The following is a 17,420-nucleotide window of genomic DNA, read 5'->3' on the forward strand; positions in this document are numbered from 1 at the left end:
GGCCCAGTGGAGGGTAAAAAAGATGATTAAGGGACAGGAGCATCTCTCTTAAGGGAAAGGATGAGGGAGCTGGGCCAATTCCGCCTCGAGATGACTGAGAGGGGAGCTCATCAATGCCTAAAGTATCTCAAGGGACGGTGTGGAGGACAGAGCCAGTCTCTGCTCAGTGCTGCCAAGCAATAGGACAAGAGGCAGAAACCACGAACTGATGCACAGGAAATTCTACCTGAAAATGAGGAAGAACTTCTTTACTGTGTGGCTGACCCAGCACTGGAACAGATTGCCCACAGAGATTGTGGACATTCCATCACTGGAGATGCTCAAGAACTGTCTGGACACAATCCTGTGCCTGTGCTCTAGGATGACCCTGCTTAAGCAGACATGGTGGACCAGATGATCCACTGTGATGCCTTCCAACCTCACCATTCTGTGATTCTGTGTTGAAGCCGTGGGTACAAAAGCCCTGACCAGCAAAGGAAGCTGGAAGTGGGATGAGGGGACCTGAGCTCCCACATGGATTTTGGTGCCTGGTGGTCCAAAGAGGTGATGGCTGTGAATGATGTGAGACAGAGGGAGAGGGATTCCCGCTGGCAGGCTGGTGTAGTTCACCCCAGGAGCAGGAGGTGGCACTCTGGCTGTTCCAAGGCACAAGGAAAGCTCCCAGATGTAGTGCTGCAGGTCACTGGGCCTCAAAATATGAAGGTGCATCTGCTCTTTGTCAGAGGTGTCAGTGGTCCCTTGGTGTACCTCGAGGGCAGCATCCCTGGGGTGCTGGTGGATGAGAGTTGGATGAGTTCACTATGTGCACTCACAGCTCAGAAACACAGCGGTGTCCTGGGCTGCATCCAAAGCAGCATGGCCAGCAGGGCAAGGGACAGTTTTCTGCCCCTCTAGTCTGGTGAGAGCCCACCTGCAGTGCTGCATCCAGCTCTGGGGTCCCCTGCACAGGAAGGACAGGGATCTGTTGGACATAGTCCATAGGAGGAACAGCAACATGATCAGAGAGATGGAGCACTTCTCCTCAAGGGATGTCTGAGAGAATTTGGATTGTTCAGCCTGGGGAAAGCTTTGGTGTGACCTAATTGTGGCCTTCCAGTACCTGATGGGCACCCACAATAAAGATGGACAGGGGCAAAGCATATATAGTTACAGGACAAGGGGGAATGGTTTCAAACAGAGGGAAGGTTTAGATGCTGGGCAAGAAATTTATTGCTCTGAGTGGTGAGGCACTGGAACAGGTTGCCCAGAGAAGCTGTGGATGCCCCACCCCTCAAAGTCTTCAGGGCTGGGCTGGATGGGGCTGCAAGTAACCTGGTGGAGTGGAAGTTGTCACAGCCCATGGCAGAGGGTTTGGAACTGAATGATCTTCGAGGCCCCTTGCAACCTGACCCATTCTGATGTTATGGTTCTAGGATCCCCTTCCCACACTGGCTGCGTCCTCACAGCTGGGCCTGGCGGTGCAGGGCATGCACACACACCATTCCCACCATTTCTGATGCTGGTGGCAGGGGACTACAGGATGGTAAGGAAATGCCAGGGCCTTCTCACTTCAACCCTTGACCCTCCACAGCCCCTCTCCCCTGTGGCAACAGAGACAAAAACACACACCCAAAGGAGCATTTTGTCCTTTTTATAGAAAATGGCAACTGTATAACACATTTACACAACAAGGGACAGGAAAGCCAAGGGAGAGGTGAGGCCTTCCCTTCTAGCACACATGGGTAGGGAAGGCAGCTTCATTGGGAAGGGAGTTGCTGCTTTTCCTCTTGTAACCCACAGTAAAACCTCCTGTCACACAACCAGGAGGCTGAAAAAAACCACCAATGTCAGAATCACAAAAAAAAAAAAGGGAAGAGAGGCAAGGAGAGGGGAAGAAGGTGGGGTGTGGAGACCTCCTCCTTCCTCAGCCTAGCCACAGTGTTGGCTCTTTCTGTGGCTGGGACACAGATGTCTACACTTTTAGGACACACTGGTCAGGGGGATGTGCGTATAGCAGAGAGCAGGGATGGGAGGCTGGCTGGGGCTCTCCTCCCCATTCACAAGTCTACCAGCAGGAGGAGGGGTGTGGGATATTTCCAGGCCCCCTAGGAGGAGAGGAGAGACTCCTAGGTGCTTTGGAGACAAGGGCAAGAGAAGGAGTAACACTAGTTATCAGCCTTTCTCTCTCGGAGAGAAAGAGGCTGAAAATGGCTTTTGGCCTTGAGCCAGGGAAGTTACACAGCATGGGAGGCAGTTGGACTTCTTGGAGATCCCGGGGGTCTTATAACACACACAGCATGGGGAAGGAGAAGGCACGTAGGCCTGAAGGCATCACACAGCCGAGCGTGGCAGGAACCAGGCCAAGCCTGCAGGAGTGGAACCGTCCCTGGGTGTAATGTCTGCTGTGGCAGTGTGATTTGGCAGGGACAGGTGTGAGCTGTTATTTCCCCACAGTGCTGAGGTGTCCAGGCCCTCAGTGGAGGATGCGGAGCCATCTCTTGGTGTCCCTGCATCCTCTGTGTGCCTCTGCTAGATAAGCTTTCGGACCAGAAAGGAGAGAGCAGCTCCTAGGGCCAAACCCAGAGACAGGAAAAACGCCATGACAGCTCCAGCTGTCTCTGCTTCGTGCACAAGCACTTTCCTAGGGGAGAAACAGGTGTCAGATACATCCTCAGGATGCTGTCCAGTGCCCCGCTGTTCAGTCGGCAGCAGAGGAACAGCAAGAAGAAATCCCCCTTGGCTCCCAGAGTCACAAGAACTCCAAGTCTCCACACTGTTGGCTCATCAAGTGCATCAGGCAGGCCACCCTGAAGCTCCTGGCACCAGGGACCTCCCTCTCTGACCCCTGTGGGACTCCTTGAGCTGCCTGTGCTGGGCAAGGCTGCTCACCCTGCTGTGGGTGCTGTGCCATGCTTTGCTCCCCTCCAGGTCCCTGCTGCATCCAGGCCCTTCCCCTGTGTGGCAGCTGGGGAAAATGGAGAGCCCAGACAGCTTCCTCATCCCTAGGATATGGAGGCACAAGCCTGGGAGATGGGACACTGTGGGTAGTGACAATTCCCTTCTGTGCCTGTGGCCTCTTCTCCAGATGCCAGAGCTGGGCAGAGCTAGACTCCACAAGTCATTCCAGGGCTGGCATCTGGGGGCATAACCAACCCTTCCCTTGTCCCCGGCTCACACTCACTTTGGCCCGAAGCACATGCAAAGGCTGGCCAGGTAGCCATTGGAGATGGAGAAGAAGATCATGAAGATGATGTACCAGGCGTCATGAGAGAACACAACAGGCAGGTAGTAACGGGGCTGCACGTTGCACAGCATGAAAAGAGGGACAAAGATGACACGGAGGATCACCATCACTGGCAGGAGGTAGCTGTCCATCCCGGGCTGGGAGAAAAGCACAGATTGCTGAGTGGCTGAGAACTGGACATTCCCCATCCCATTGCACGCTGGCAGGGCTGTCCCTACTGTGCCAGGGCTGTGGAGGAGCCACAGAGATGGCAAAGCTGCCGAGAGACTTTCCTGGCTGCAACAAATCTCAGCATCACCACCTGCAGTCATAAGTAGGTTCTAGGTCTGAAAGCCCTGTCGCAGGTGACTTGAAGCAGCACTAGAGCCAAAATACTGAGCCGGGCTTGTGGGCAACTGTTAAGCCCTGTGAGAATCTATAATCTATAGAGCTGCTGCCTGGACAGCGAGCTGTTTGCATCTCTCCATTGCCATAACCATGTAATGAGACTGATGCTGAAAAAATAAACAGCTCAAGACGCTTTTCATAGCAGCCCCGTTCCGTTCGTGTCTGTATATAAATTGCTGGCGTACAAAGCCCCTGCTGGCAATAAGTCAGGCAGGCCACAGAGCTTTGTGCACGCTCATGCAGTGAGCCAGGGTGCAGAAGAAGGCTGGCTGAGGTAAAGCCCCTCTGGCACCTCAGTGCCTGCAAACAGCTTTAGCCAGCTCTTCAGTGTCCTATGCCATCCCCTGCAAGCAGGGCAAGATCCAGCAATCTGAGAAAGGGATTATGCTGGGGCTGTTTTGGAATGTGCTGGGAAAGGCATGGACTGAGTTACAGTCTCCTTAGGTCCTACCAGAGTTCCTGAGCAACTAAAGCTGGGACAAAGAAGAGGTACCATCCCCCTGTGTTGTCCCTGCAGCTGGGACTAAGGCAGCCCCTAGACTGAGACAGACCTCGTCCCCTCAGTGAGGTGCCAGGGTTCATAAAGGTCTGAGGTGAGGAGAAGCACCACAGCTGCCTTGGGAGCAGCTGGGCTGGCGTGGGCACAGGAAACTCCATGAACACAGGAGGAAACCGAGGTTAGGCCAGCTGCCGTGCCCATGGGGCAAACTCGAGACAGCAGCTGCCTCTCCTGCTTGAGGAGAAAAAGAGCAAGCGGGGCCCAACCAGGGAAACGTGGCCCAAACCACATGCAGTCAGACTTTCCACACAGCCTTGTTTTGGAAACGTCTCCTGCTGGGTCATCCCACCATGGAGGCTGTGGCCTGGACACCAGGCAAGGCGGCTCATGGCCAAGACCGAAGACAACAAGCAGTGATGGCCAGCAGAGAAGCAGCTCCAGGCCACAGGGAAGGCAGGCCCAGGCAGACCCCATGGGGCATATGGTCCTGAGGAGCTTCTCCAAACAAACATCCTGAACAATACAGGGGGAAACAGGGGTGGGTGAAAGGGCAGGAAGAGACCCAGACAGGAAAGCCCCTTTCCTTGCCCATCCTGAGGAGATGAGAGCAAGGGGATGTGGCAGGGGACAGTTCTGTGACCCACATGGCATGGCCCTGCCCTGTTCTCAGGACAAGGGTCTTTGAAGCTGCTGTGTCCTGTGCCAAGGCCAGAGGTTTTATTTTGGGCTGCCCTGTCTTTCACCCTCTTTCCCTGTCGCCATCCTGTCTCGTCGTTTGCATAGCTGGAGAGAAGGTTTGTTTACAGAGAGGCTGAAATGGAGGAGGCAGCTTCATCCAAGCCATGTTGAAAGAGAGGTGGGAGGACAGAACAACACTGTGGTTCTCGGCCCTGACCCATAAATCTGCACTTCGAGCTTAAAGCAGGAGTTATCTCTGCACCTCCTTCCTGCTCCAAGGCATGGATGGCAGCCCCAGTGAGAGCTGTGGCTGAAGGACCTAGGGATAGACACTGCCTGGCATTTGCTCCCTGCCCCATACTTACCCATGTGAAGAGGGCAGTGAGACTCCGTCCTGTCCAGTCAAAGACATTAAAGAGCAGGAAGCAGGAGACAGGAATGAAGTAGAGACCTGAAGAAGGGGATGGTCAGTGAGAATTCAAGTGTGCCCCAGTCCCTCATACCCACTGCACAGAGACTGATTGTCTTTCAGGACTAGGTCCTACCAGTTTCCCACTAAGGCCTGGAATGGTCTCCCAGCCAGGCTGGTGTCCACATCCAAACCATCATGCACAGTGGTTCCCTCTTCCCTTCCAGCATTCTGTATTGGGTTTGTGTGGCAAGGTTTTGGTAACAGGGTGGGCTACAGGGGCAGCTTCTGAGAGAAGCTGCTAGAAGCACCCCTAGGTCTGACAGAGCCAATGTCAGATGGCTCCAAGACAGACCCACCACTGGCAAAGGCCATCAGCGATAGTGGTAGGGCCTATGGGATGACATATTGAAAAGGGAAAAAAAAATCTCAACATGTGCAATTGCACCCAGAGAGAGAAGTGAGAATATGTGACAAAAACAGCTCTGCACACATCAAGACCAGTGGAAAAGGAAGGGGGGAAGGCGCTCCAGATGTCAGAGCAAAAATTCCCCTACAGTCTGTGGTGAAGACCATGGTGAGGCAGACTGCCCTCCTGCAGCCCAAGGAGGTCCACAGTGAGTCAATATCCATCTGCTGCCGGTGAACACCACTCTACTCTGAAGCAGGTTTGTCAGCAGGACTTCTGACCCTGCAGGGGACCCACGCTGGAACAGTCTGTTCCCAAAGGACTGTGTCCCATGGAAGGGACCCAGGCTGAAGCAGTTCATGAAAAACTGCAGCCCATGGGAAGCACCCACATTAGACTTCAAGGAGGACTGCCTCCTATGAGAGGGTCCCCATGCTGGAGGAGGGGAAGAGTGGGAGGTGTTCTCCCCCTGAGAAGGAAGCAGTGGCAGAGGAAATGTGTGAAGAACTGACTGCAACCCTAATTCTCTGTCCTCCTGCACTACTGCAGAGGGAGGAGATAAAGAAATCATAAATAAACTTAAGCCTGGGAAGAAGGGAAGGGTGAGTGGAAGGTGTTTCAAGATTTAGTTTTTAATTCTCATTATAGTACTGTGATTTGACTGGTAAATAAGTTAAATTAATTTTCCCCAAGACTGTTTTGCCCGTGACAGTAATTGATGAGTGATCTGTCAGTGTCCTTATCTCAACCCAAAAGCCTTTTGTCATATTTTATCTCCCCTGTCCAGCTGGAGTGGCTTTGGTGTGCACCTGGCATCCAGACAGGGTTACCCCACCACACATACCTTCAAGCCCCACCTTCTTTTCTCCCATGTACCTTGTTCTCAGTTTTTCCCTACCTCACCCCCATCCCTGGCACACTTACCCCATTTGTTTCCCTGTCCGAGGACAGTGGACACGTTAGCTGTGATGGCAGGAAAGACGCCGATGGTGACAGTGAAGACGAAGCAGACAGACAGAGCCAAGACCCAGAGCTAGGCAGATGAAAGAAAAATGCTGGTACCAAACACAGGGCAAGAGACCAGTGCAGGGCTGGTCTCCTCTCCCCATGCTCTCCTACACCTGTGCCCATCCCAAAAGGAAGGGCAGGACAAAGCTCGCTGGAAACTCACAGACCTTCTTAAAAATAGCAATGACAGAGGGCTGCTCATCAGGGTTGTGGATAGGGATGATCTTTGAGTTATTCTGCTCCATCCCATTCTCGTCTGCAGGGAGAGACACAAGTAGGGCATAGCAGGCCCCAGAAAGCCAAGATGTAATTCAGTCCTTCTATCTCATTCTTTCTTTAGGTTCTTTTTCTTTTCCTTCTCTCAGCCCCTCACCTTTCTTAATCAGGTCTCTCTTGGTCTCCAGCTCTGCATTGTACACACGGTACTCTGTCTTGTCCTTCATGGAGTAGTATCGGAAGAAATCCTGCAGAGAGACAGCAGGGAGGACTCATTCATGCGTGCAGAAAGAAGGCTGTGTGACAACAGCAGATATGGGCAATATGGGCAGAGTATTCCTTCCAATTATGTCTGATATTGATGCTTTCCTGCTTACCCAGGGACTCAGATACCCCAAGGATACTGGTGGGAAGTACTACTGTGGTGGGAAGTATCCCAGAGTGCTCAGAGAGAACAGGAGAACCTGCCCTGACACAAGAAGTGGGCCACGGTTCTTGTGCTGGGATGTGCAAAGGTCCAATGTCCCCAAGCCCTTCCCTACCAGGACAGCAGTCTCACCATATGAGGCAGAATTATGTAGGAGACGATTGCCAGCGCGATTGTCACACAGGCCGTGGTGAAGTAACCGATGAAGCTCTCGGGTTGCTGGGCACCAACTGAGAGCACAGGAAGGGAGAGGAAAGGAAGATGATGACAGCTGAGAGGAGAAAAGCCCTGCTGCCATCTTCCACACAGCATGACCTCAGCAGATGCTGTGACAGCAGTGGTCTGGGAAGGCCTTGTCACCTGCAAGGCAGGGATTACTCACTGGCAATACTGAAGATCATTGCCAAAGCAGCGAAGGTGCCTGCCAAGCCCTGCCCACTCATGATGGGGGCCGTGTAGCTGACAGGCAGGAGCCCTGCCAGCCCAAACAGGCTGCTCTGGAGAATGGCGCCGAAGGCTGTCAAGGGGAAAGATGAGCAGAAATGAGAAACCCAAGGCAAGGATGGACTGCACTTCTGCAGGGAGCCAAGGCCCCTGCCCTGTGAAGCAAGGCAAGTCTCCCCCCACCTTGGCTCTCCCACAGTGAGGTTCATGCTTTTCTCCCAGAGGGATCAGCCCTAGCCATGGGGCTGTGTCCCTCTCCTTCCCCCAGTGCTTCACTCACAGTTGATGAAAACAATGCTGATCATGGTAAAGACGAAGAAGGGAAGAGGGTCCATGGGCACTTTCACCATGATCGCGGTGACTAGAAACACCAGCCCAATGGCCACCAGGCTGCCTGAGATGCGGATCTGCTGGGGAATCCTACAAAAGAAGGTCTCAGTGAGGAAAACCCAACCCCCTAAAAACCTGGGGCTTGACCAAGCTCTAACTGTGGGAATCCGAGCCAAACCCTGAGACACAATATCGGTGTTTTGCCTTTGACTTGACCAAACGCTGTAGCTTGGCTGGGACAGGCCAACAGGCCAGGGCAGGGTGGCCCTATGGGGGCTGGCAGGGGCAAGGACAGAGCAAGGCTCACCGCTGGTGGATGAAGGAGTTGAGGCAGGTGAAGAGAAGGAGGGGCACCATGGCGCAGAGAGTCATGAAGTTGTCAAACACAGACTGCAGGTAGGAGGGTGTGAAGGTGACCTCACCAGTCTGGTTCCTGACATGGCTCGTCTCCTCCGGGTCCCCAAGGCGACTGATGAAATACTGCAAAGGAAGGAGCCTGGTGGGGCTGAGATTCTGTGAGGCCTTCTAAGGCCACCCTTATTCTCTGTTCAGACCCATCCCCATCCCTCCTGCTGCCTCAGTGCCACTCATCACACCCAGGTCACTCATGCTGTGCCACGCTGCCACATCTACACCATGGTCCCTAGACATGACAGGGGAGAATTACTGTCACGGACAACAGCAGGAGAGAAGCCCTCACCTCCCTGGCGGTCATGAAGAAATTCCATGGCAACAGCGTTCCCAGGCCGAGGATGAAGAAGATCAGCCAGACAGCCTTGTACCTGTGAAGGGAACAGAGTGGGGTTTGGAGCAGAAGCTGGGTATTGCTTCTCACTGTCCCTGACCCTGCAGTGGGAGGCACCAGACAATATTTAGTGCCCTGCCCCACAGCCCTTGCTCGCCTGGGCTAACAGAGATGCAGCACTTGTGGCACTGCAGAGGGGCTGTGGGAGGCCCTCCCCAGGAGGCTACAAAGGCAGGGAGAGGCTGGCTGCTCCTCAAAATGTGGCACCCAGATACACAGCATCCATAACAAGGTCTGGGAAAGAGTTAGGCTCCCCAGGTGTGTTTACAGGGGACTGTTTACAGTTCACAGCCCATTTGCTGTGGAAAAGCTGAGAAAGAAGGGACAGCTTGGTAGCCCAGTTAGCATGCAGCAGAGAGAGTCTCCCTGGGAAGACTCTGTCCTGTTACCCCCTGATACCCTGGATGTGTCCCCACAGCTACATCAGAACCCATCATTACCTATCTTGGGGCCCGTCTCTTGCTGTCATCTTGTGTGGCAAGAGTTAGCACAGGTCCCAGCAAGTCTTATGGCTGCTCTCCGTCTGGAAAACAAACAGAAGATTTTATGGGAAAGTGAGAGACACATGCCAGGCAGGGGCAGCACTGGTTTTAACCCCAGCCCATGCTGCCAGTAAGTGTTCCACGGTACTGGGAGCCAAACACCAATGCAGAAAATGACGAGAAGACAGTGCAGGAGCTTTGGAAACATGCAGCTCAGAGTCCTTAAGCCAAAGGGTTGTTACACACAGCTTTATTCTGCTGGCTGGGCACAGCAAGCCTTCCCTCCAAAAGGAAACTGCTTTCCCGAGATACCCAGGCTGCTCATGCTGGTTGCCCAGCTGCTTGCAGCAGGCTCTTAAGGGATTTGTGAGCCTGCAGCTCTCTGTCCTCAATCCTGGGGCTGTGAGCGAAGCATGTGCGCAGTGAGCTGTGTCTGCCCAGCCTGCCCGCCCCAGCTCCCTCCAACGCCCCGGGCTCGGTGGCACAAAAGACACATTTAATTCAGCAGCCTCTCCGGCCAGAACCAGCAAATCTCCCGTCTTAAATTCCACTTCCCTGGGGCTCTCACTGCCCTTTCCTGGGTCACCTTGAAAAGCCAAGGGCGTCCCCGGCATTGCTGTCGCCTCCCGGGCACCCACCGCTTCTTTTCCCCCCATCACCACCTGCCCAGGCACTGCACCGCTCAGGTACCGCTCTGAGAGCGCCAGAGACGTGGCTCCCAGAGCCCCGAGAAGAGACTTTCCCTCCCCGGTCACCCCCTTTTCCTGGCGCAGAGTGGGATTAGCCGCCAGGAGGAACCGCGGGCCTGCCTTGTCCTTTTCCAGTCGGGGCGGCGCAGCATGGGGTGCTCCGGCACTTGTCCCAGCGCTTCACCTGCAGCGGGGCTGCCGGCGCCGTGTCCCCGGCCCGCCCGGGACATGCCCCGCCGATGTCTGCTCCGACGCCGCCTGCAGCATCCCTGCCCGCGCCCTGCCAGGTAGGGCGGAGGAGGGGGAGGAGGAGGAGGAAGAGGCAGGCAGCAGCATGCTGGGATCTGTAGTCCTTGCCAGACCCGGTTCGCACTGAAGGCAGCGCAGCCCGTCCCTGGCGCAGGAGCCCCTGGGCTTCTGGGCAGAGCTCGCCTCGTCCTCCGGTAGGACCCTGCCCGCTGGGGAGCCTGAGCTACCATGGAGCCGAAACACAGCCGGTGGGATGTGGAGAGGGATTTTGGAAGCCCCTTGGGCCGCTTGGGAAAGACAGAGCAGGACAACAGTATGCCTGCAAAGGATCGAGGGCTCTGCCGACCCGGCAGGTCCCACCCTGTTGATGTCGGAGCCATCTGCAGCACCGCTCCCCTGCCTACCCACACAAACAGCTCGGGGGCATGACAGCTCCTGCCTTGCCCTTGTAAACCAACAGGGCTTCCAGAGAAAACATCCCAAAATCCCCTCCTGACAGCCTGCCAGTGCCTCTGCGGGGAGGAGACATCCTCACTCGGGATTAGCAGAGGGATCTGCAAACACAACTGCAATCCCCTTGCACACAGAAACCTCACTGGGGCCATTGCTTGTCTCTGAGCAAACAGATCTCAACCCAAAATAGGCAAGAGAACCTCAGCTTCCCCCGTGGGTCCCCAGCAAGCCCCAACATGCTTCCCTTGCCAGCCAAGCCGCTGATCCCCCTTCCAGCCCCCACCAGGTCACACTGCTGTCCCTAGAAATAGAGGCAGGGACCGACGCCATAGACATACCTGGGAGAGAGGACAGAGCCAGGGTGAGCCCTGTGTTCGGAGTATTTGAAGGCAGAGTGTCCCCTGCTTCCACACCCCCTGCCCTTGGGGGCAAGCTGCGGGCCTGGCTCAAGTCACGGGGGCCGGAGCCCCGCGGGTTTAGTGGCACCCGCGGAGAAGGAGAAGAGGTATCGGGTACCAGAGCTGGCACACAGCCCAGGTCCTGCTGCCCAAACATCCAGGGAAGGGAGGAACACAAGGGTGCTGAGGAGGAGATGACAGGAGCTGGGGGTGTTGGGGAGGAGGCAGTGGGGGTCGGGAGTAGGACTCTGGGGGTGCTGGGGCAGGGCGCTCCACCATGCTGCTTTCCCACCACCTCCTGCTTCCGTCCGGAGAGTGCCCACATCCCTGTGTCAGGAGCCCAGCCTCCTTGGCAGCCCTGCAGTCTCCTGCCCTGCTCTGTTTGTTTTCTGTCTCACTTCGCTAAATGCCTCCTCTAATTTTTTCCACAAAGAGACAGTGCCTGCCAAGGGCAGCAGTCATTACAGCAGGAAACACTTCCAGCTGCTGGCTGTTACAAAGAACCCTACAACAAACAGAAAAGGTTACATGAACCAACACCAGCAACAGGTGACAGCCCTGCTCCCGCTTGGGGAGAGCTGCCCTACACCACGGGATGTGGAACAGATGCCACTCTTCCAGCTGGCACTGCACAGCTCCAACTGCCCCCTGCAGGAGTCTGCTGGTGTTTAGCCCAGCCACCAGCTTGGTGGCTGCACATCCTGAGGGACACAGAAAAGGAGGAGAAATGTGGGGCCTTGGTGTAAGGACATCCCTTTTCTTCCTGGGCATAGAGCAGTCTGTCTTACCCCATGGAAGTGATGTCTAAGCAGAAGAAGCAAGATCACAAAGAGTGGGCTTAACAAACCATAAGCTAGGACATTTGAGCAGGTACAAACAAGAGATGGCACAATTTTAATTGCCCATTTATGACACACAAAGACTGTGACAGACGCTGAGTGCTGCCCTCGGTGGCCATGTGCAGCCCCACTGGCAGCCAAGCCCTGGGAGCTGACAGCAGGGCCAGCTGTCACCAAAAGTGCCTAAGCTCTGCAGAAAAACCTGCACTGCAGGACAGCCACACCTGCAGGCAGCCATTTGTCACCTGGCGTTGGACACTTCCCTACCTCTCCTTTTCCCCACATCACCTTTTCCTGCTGCCTTCACCAAGGTGAATGCTTAGTTTCCCACTTAAGCAATTCCCTTGTGCCATGTAGGCATGCTATGGCACCATGGAATTATACTCAGAAACATCAGATTTTTAAAGAAAAGCCGTTTACACCACACCAAGTGTAGAAGTGTCTTGGCAGTCCATAGCCAAGGGGTTGCCAGCAGATTTACTGGCAAGCACCTCGTGTCTTACTGGCACCACTTGTCAGGGGATCATTTTGCAGCAATAATGTCAGTACTTCCTCCAAGCATGGCCAAGATGGGACAGGACCATTTGCCTCACCAGCCTTTCACCCCATCCCCGATGTCTGCTTGCCCACTGGGTGACACCAGAGTTCTCCTGGCAGGAAGGCTGATCCAGGGGCCCCTCAAGGTTTATCTGCAGGCACAGAACAAGCCCAGCACAGGTATGCAGGTCACATGAAACCTTGGTGGCCATGACTCAGCTGAAGATAGGAAACACTTACGAGACAGCCCGTTTCATGAGATTTCATATGCGTGCCTGAACTCTGACCATGCTGCCTGAGGATCCTCCTTCCTTGTGCTGGGCTGCAGGCAACTCCACCTTCAGGACACATGCTTGTATTGCCCAAGACAGATGAGTGTGCGCAGTTGTGCAGCACCACTGTGGGGCTGAGACAAAAGGTCTTGTGCCTTAAGTCAAAGCAGAGGCTGGTCCAGCTCAAAGGCTGGTCTCTATCAGAGTGCAAAAGCAGATGCTAGGAAAGAGTAAATGTGGCATGAGTGTGGACTAACTGTCCGACTGTTTCCCCAGCCTCCGAGCTGGAAGGAGGATGACATTCATGTGTTTTGTAGCCATGGTGGGTTTCACTTCTGTGAAATCCTGCTTCCCCCTTCAACTCAGGAGCTCCTGAGAGGGGGCAGCAGCTCTCCCCACATGCAGGGCCTCACCAGGGCTCCCTTGCCTTCAACATCAAAGGGTGGATGAACATTGGAGTGGCTACTTTACAGACCTGGATTGTATCCACCCAACAGCACATTTTTCAAACAGAAATTCTAGCTCACTTAGTCATTCAGGCATGGCTCCATGCCTTTAAGTCTTCCTTGTTGCTTTTCTCCAAATCTTCCCAGGCTCCTCTCGATCCTTACAGAGATGCTGGTGCAGGGGGCACACAGGGGACTGTGGGGGGGTGAGACCCCAATTTGAAGAGTGGCACAAAGCTTTCCTGCTTTCTTTCTGCTCTGTAACTGGGAAAGATGATTCAGTGTGTTTTCATGCACACTGAGTTATCTGAAATCGCCCCAGGCCTTGCTGTGAGTGGCCGGCTCATGGCTGGCTCAGTGTATAATCTTGTTTGTGGATTTGGGGCTTCTTCCCTTCCCCCCTTGTCTATCACTTGATATTTATCTAAACTGAATTTCAGTTGCCTGGTGTAATGGTTGTCAGTGCTCCTCCTAGCTGGCACTTGTCCCCATGAACCTGAGTAATCCAATCACCTCAGCAAAGCCCTGTCATCTCATTGCTCATTCTCTTTTCCAGGTCACTCATGAATGTATTGAAAAAACATCTGACCAATGCAAAGATCTCTTTTCTCTGGAAAAACTGACTGTTGACTCCTACACTCTCCTTCCTGTTTTCATACTAATTTTGGAGCTGAGTAAGGACTTTCCCTCTCGACCAGCAAGTTCCCTTAAGAACTAGGCTGAAAGCCGGAATTTTTTGGAGGAAGCAGTGTCTGAGCCCAGACTCCCTAAGAAGTGCTGCTCCAGTCCTGAGTGCCTCCCCACCTGCCACAGGCCCTGTCCCTGCACAGACATCCAGGACATGCAGCAGATTCAGCAGTTGGCTTTTCCCTGAAGTTCTTTCAGCCCTTCTTAGAAAATAACGTCATATCTTTCCCTCCTCCCAGTCCCTGGGGGCTGGAGCAGTTGCAAATGAATGACCAGGGGCCACAGTCACAACCAGCCACATCACCCTCCCTTTCCTTCTGGGGAACATTGCCTGGCCCAAGACACTTGTTGCTGTTTACCTCTGCTTTCTAACCTTTCCTCTGCTCTGAGAAGCTCCTCCAAAGGAAGGTGGAAGAAACTGCTCAGGCTCTTGTAGAGCTAACAGTGAGATAAAGCTTCATTTGTCTTTTCTGCTATGGCCTCTCTTCCTCTGATCACTCATCCGTCCAATATCCTGCAGCAGGTTTCCTAGTCCTGGAGGGCTTTTTGGCTGTTCCCATCAGCAAGCTGATAGCACTTCCTCTTCTTCTTGTCCTCTCTGCCTCTCAGTAAACAGCCTTGTGATGCCATCTGCTCTTCCAGCCCTACTCTGTGCCTGCGTCCTGAGGAGACAGCTTAGCAGGGGAGCAGGAGGGAGCAGGTATTTCTGCTTTCCCCCTTGATTTGCTGTCTGCAGACAAAGTCCTCTGCTTTGCCAGGGCTTGGACAGCAGAAAAAAACCTCTTACAAGGTGCTCTGTGCAGCACCCTTACCCCACAGAATGAGGGTCCCTGGGCAATGTTTCTGACCCATTTTACCTCACTCTCTTCACTCCTCCATGGACAAAAGAAGAGGCACCTCTAACCCCCCTCTGCCTTTGGGCTTGCTGCACCAGCAGCCACCACAAACTCCTCACAAAGCAGCAGCTGTGGATCCTGACCCTGCTCCCAGCTGTTATCTCAGATGCCGGGTGGTGCAGGGGGAGCATTCAGCCCTGGTGTGTTTTGAACTTGTAGACCAACCAGGCTGAAGTTCCTTATCTGGAGAGTTCAAGGAGCCCTGAGAGGCTCCCTGGGGGCCCTCGCCCCAGGCAGGTAAAGTGATCCGGCTGGGCAGTAAATTCCCCAGCAACTCCAGCACTCTCCCTGAAGGGCTTCCCACCAGGTAGAGGGCAGAGGACAGTGACAGGCTAGAGCCAGCCTTAAAACTACCCCAGCTGGCACAGCTGGGACTATCCCAGCTGTCTGACTATCCCTGTCAGACCATTACTGAGTCCCAGGAAGTCCTGAATATCCACCTCTCCAGCAGGGCAGCTGAGTGGGCTCCCAGCCCTGACTAACACGGGTCAAACGCCATCCATGGCAGCCCCAGGATGAACCCACACACCTCTCTCTTCAGCACATAGTGAGTGCCCAAGCCCAGGTGCAATCTGGTCCCTGGCCAGAGAAATCCCCCCCAGGAGCAGAGATGGACAAACGCTGCAGAGGGACATTGCAATGTCACCGCAACAAGCTTACCAGAAGGGCAGGGCGGTCCCAGCCCCTTGCTCCTTGTCACTTCAAGCCACAGGACAATGCAGGGACAACGCAGCCTTGGCAGAGGTAGGACAAGCCCCACAAACACTGGAGCTGTTGCCTGCTCCAGGGCTGGTGGTTTGGGGATGCAGGAGGAGATACAAGCGCCTGGGGAAGGGCAGGAGCAGGGGGAAAACGTCATTTATGAGCAGGCGTCAGCAGAGGAGAGATAAGGTGATCTCTGGAAACTGTTTGCAGAGACAGGATTCTTCCAAGAAGCTGGTTTCTCTGATGGCACCTGCTCAGGCTGCTCTCCCCAGGACAGGACCGTCCCCTCCAAGCCACAACCCCAACCTGCTTCTTGGGAGGCTGTGGAAGGAGACACGTTTTTCCAGGGCTAGGTTCAGTCTCTATTTGTGGAAATTTAGAAAAAAAAAGACCCTTTTTCCCAAGGGCAGAGGGAGGGATTTGCTCAGGGCTTCAGTCAGTGCAGCTCCAGAAGCCTCCAAGCCCAGGCAGAAACCATCTCCAGCACCTGGATCGTGTTTCCAGGCAGCTTTCAGCACCTCCAGGAGCTGCAAAGAGTGGGAAGGGGCACAGAGTGACCCACTATGGGCATGCACAGCTCACCAAGCTCACAACACCTGACAGTGGCTTCTTGAGGGACAACCAGGGGTTTAGGGAGAGCCTGGGGATGCCTTGCCCGAGACCTTCAGCCTTATTCAGCAATCCTCTGCAGCCAGCAGACCCTCACAGCCCATGTCTGCAGGACTGGTCCAAGTCCCCAGGGATGCCAGGCTGGACAATGGAGGTACTGCTTGGGGGCCATAGGGAAAGGGAAGTGCTGGAGGAAGGGGTACTTCCCTCTAATCGATCTGGGGGCTGCAGCAGGAAGAAGCACAATGGCAGGAAACCACGTTTCCGCTTCCAAATGGTGAAAACCTTACAGGACACCTGAGGAGAACAACCAGATATCATTAATGTAAACTTCATCTGGGAGCACAAGGAGCAGCCAGAGGCAGCCCTGAGCTGGAGTGGGTCCTCCTTGCATGGAGGAGCCTGGGTCCTGATGCAGTAGTGGCACAGGCCACCACACACCAGGACAGCCATGCAGAGAGGACAAAGGCAATCCCAACCATGCACAACACAAGGCACAGTTATGGCTCTTGCCTGCCCACAGGCAGGTCCTTATTTCCACCCAAGTCAGGTGGGAGTAGGGATGCTCCCTGGTGGGTTGGGACAGCCCTTAGGTAAGACCCCTTGGGATGTGGCTGTCAGATGCACCTCTTTTGCATTAGCAGCTTTCCCCCTCCCTGCTTTCATGCTTGCTCAAGAGGAATCCCTGTCTCTGTTCTGCACCATGGTATCTTGGTTGGCCACACCTCGGGCAGCAGCTAAAGCAGGTCAGAGGGGTGGGCTGAGCCTACAGGACCATGTACCCCTTCCCCCTCCTGTCTGCAGCTGAGGGGAGCAAAGGTGAGACACAGAAAGAGGAGCCCACAGCAAAACAGGCTGAGAGCAAAACAGCGCTTAGGCAGACAAGTCTGAAGATAAGGACTCACTGAATGTGTGGGAGGAAACCCAGTGGATAGAATCCCACAGCTGAGGAATGAAAGGGGTAAGATGAATTTTTCCATAGCCTGCCATCTCCTGGGCTCAGTAGGGCCATGTCTACCAACAACACATGGCTACCCCAAAGTGACTGCTTGGGGAGCAGTACCAGAGGGGAAGAGCAGGACTGCAGGAGGTTACCTGCCACTGGCAGCCCTAGGGTGCTGGGATGGAGAGTGGAGATGATTCCCCCTTCATTGCTTCATGTTGCTGGCTACAGGACTGAGCTCAGAGATGGCAGACCCAGGAAGGAGTCAGGCCAGGAACAACATAAGGGAGCTGAGCATGGAGAAACCTGCAGTGAGGGTCTGGAGGAGAAGGATGGGGACAGCTTACATTCTGTTTGAGAGGTCCTCAAAACAGTTCTGC

General features: G+C 54.5%; 1 protein-coding gene across 5 annotated transcripts in view; it reads right to left on the reverse strand.

Annotated features, from left to right (window-relative positions):
• Positions 1-1,598: 1,598 nt before the first annotated feature.
• The window catches only part of SLC29A1 (solute carrier family 29 member 1 (Augustine blood group)), a 34,186-nt gene continuing 18,364 nt past the window's right edge, over positions 1,599-17,420 (reverse strand). For 3 of the 5 annotated variants that reach the window (XM_030945863.1, XM_030945862.1, XM_030945861.1), the window contains 12 exons: positions 9,276-9,358; positions 8,731-8,812; positions 8,338-8,510; positions 7,981-8,120; positions 7,639-7,773; positions 7,389-7,486; positions 6,987-7,077; positions 6,781-6,869; positions 6,530-6,638; positions 5,153-5,238; positions 3,161-3,360; positions 1,599-2,620 (listed from right to left, as the gene is read on the reverse strand). In XM_030945863.1, coding sequence (XP_030801723.1) covers positions 2,509-2,620; positions 3,161-3,360; positions 5,153-5,238; positions 6,530-6,638; positions 6,781-6,869; positions 6,987-7,077; positions 7,389-7,486; positions 7,639-7,773; positions 7,981-8,120; positions 8,338-8,510; positions 8,731-8,812; positions 9,276-9,304 — 1,344 coding nt within the window. In that variant the 5' untranslated portion in view covers positions 9,305-9,358 and the 3' untranslated portion in view covers positions 1,599-2,508. Of the gene's footprint in view, positions 2,621-3,160; positions 3,361-5,152; positions 5,239-6,529; positions 6,639-6,780; positions 6,870-6,986; positions 7,078-7,388; positions 7,487-7,638; positions 7,774-7,980; positions 8,121-8,337; positions 8,511-8,730; positions 8,813-9,275; positions 9,359-10,190; positions 10,348-15,443; positions 15,657-17,420 lie in introns of those variants that run through there. The other 2 variants (XM_030945860.1, XM_030945864.1) reach the window with 2 other exon arrangements.

This window comes from Camarhynchus parvulus, chromosome 3 (genome assembly GCF_901933205.1).
Source record: "Camarhynchus parvulus chromosome 3, STF_HiC, whole genome shotgun sequence".
NCBI classification, from domain to species: Eukaryota; Metazoa; Chordata; class Aves; order Passeriformes; family Thraupidae; genus Camarhynchus; species Camarhynchus parvulus.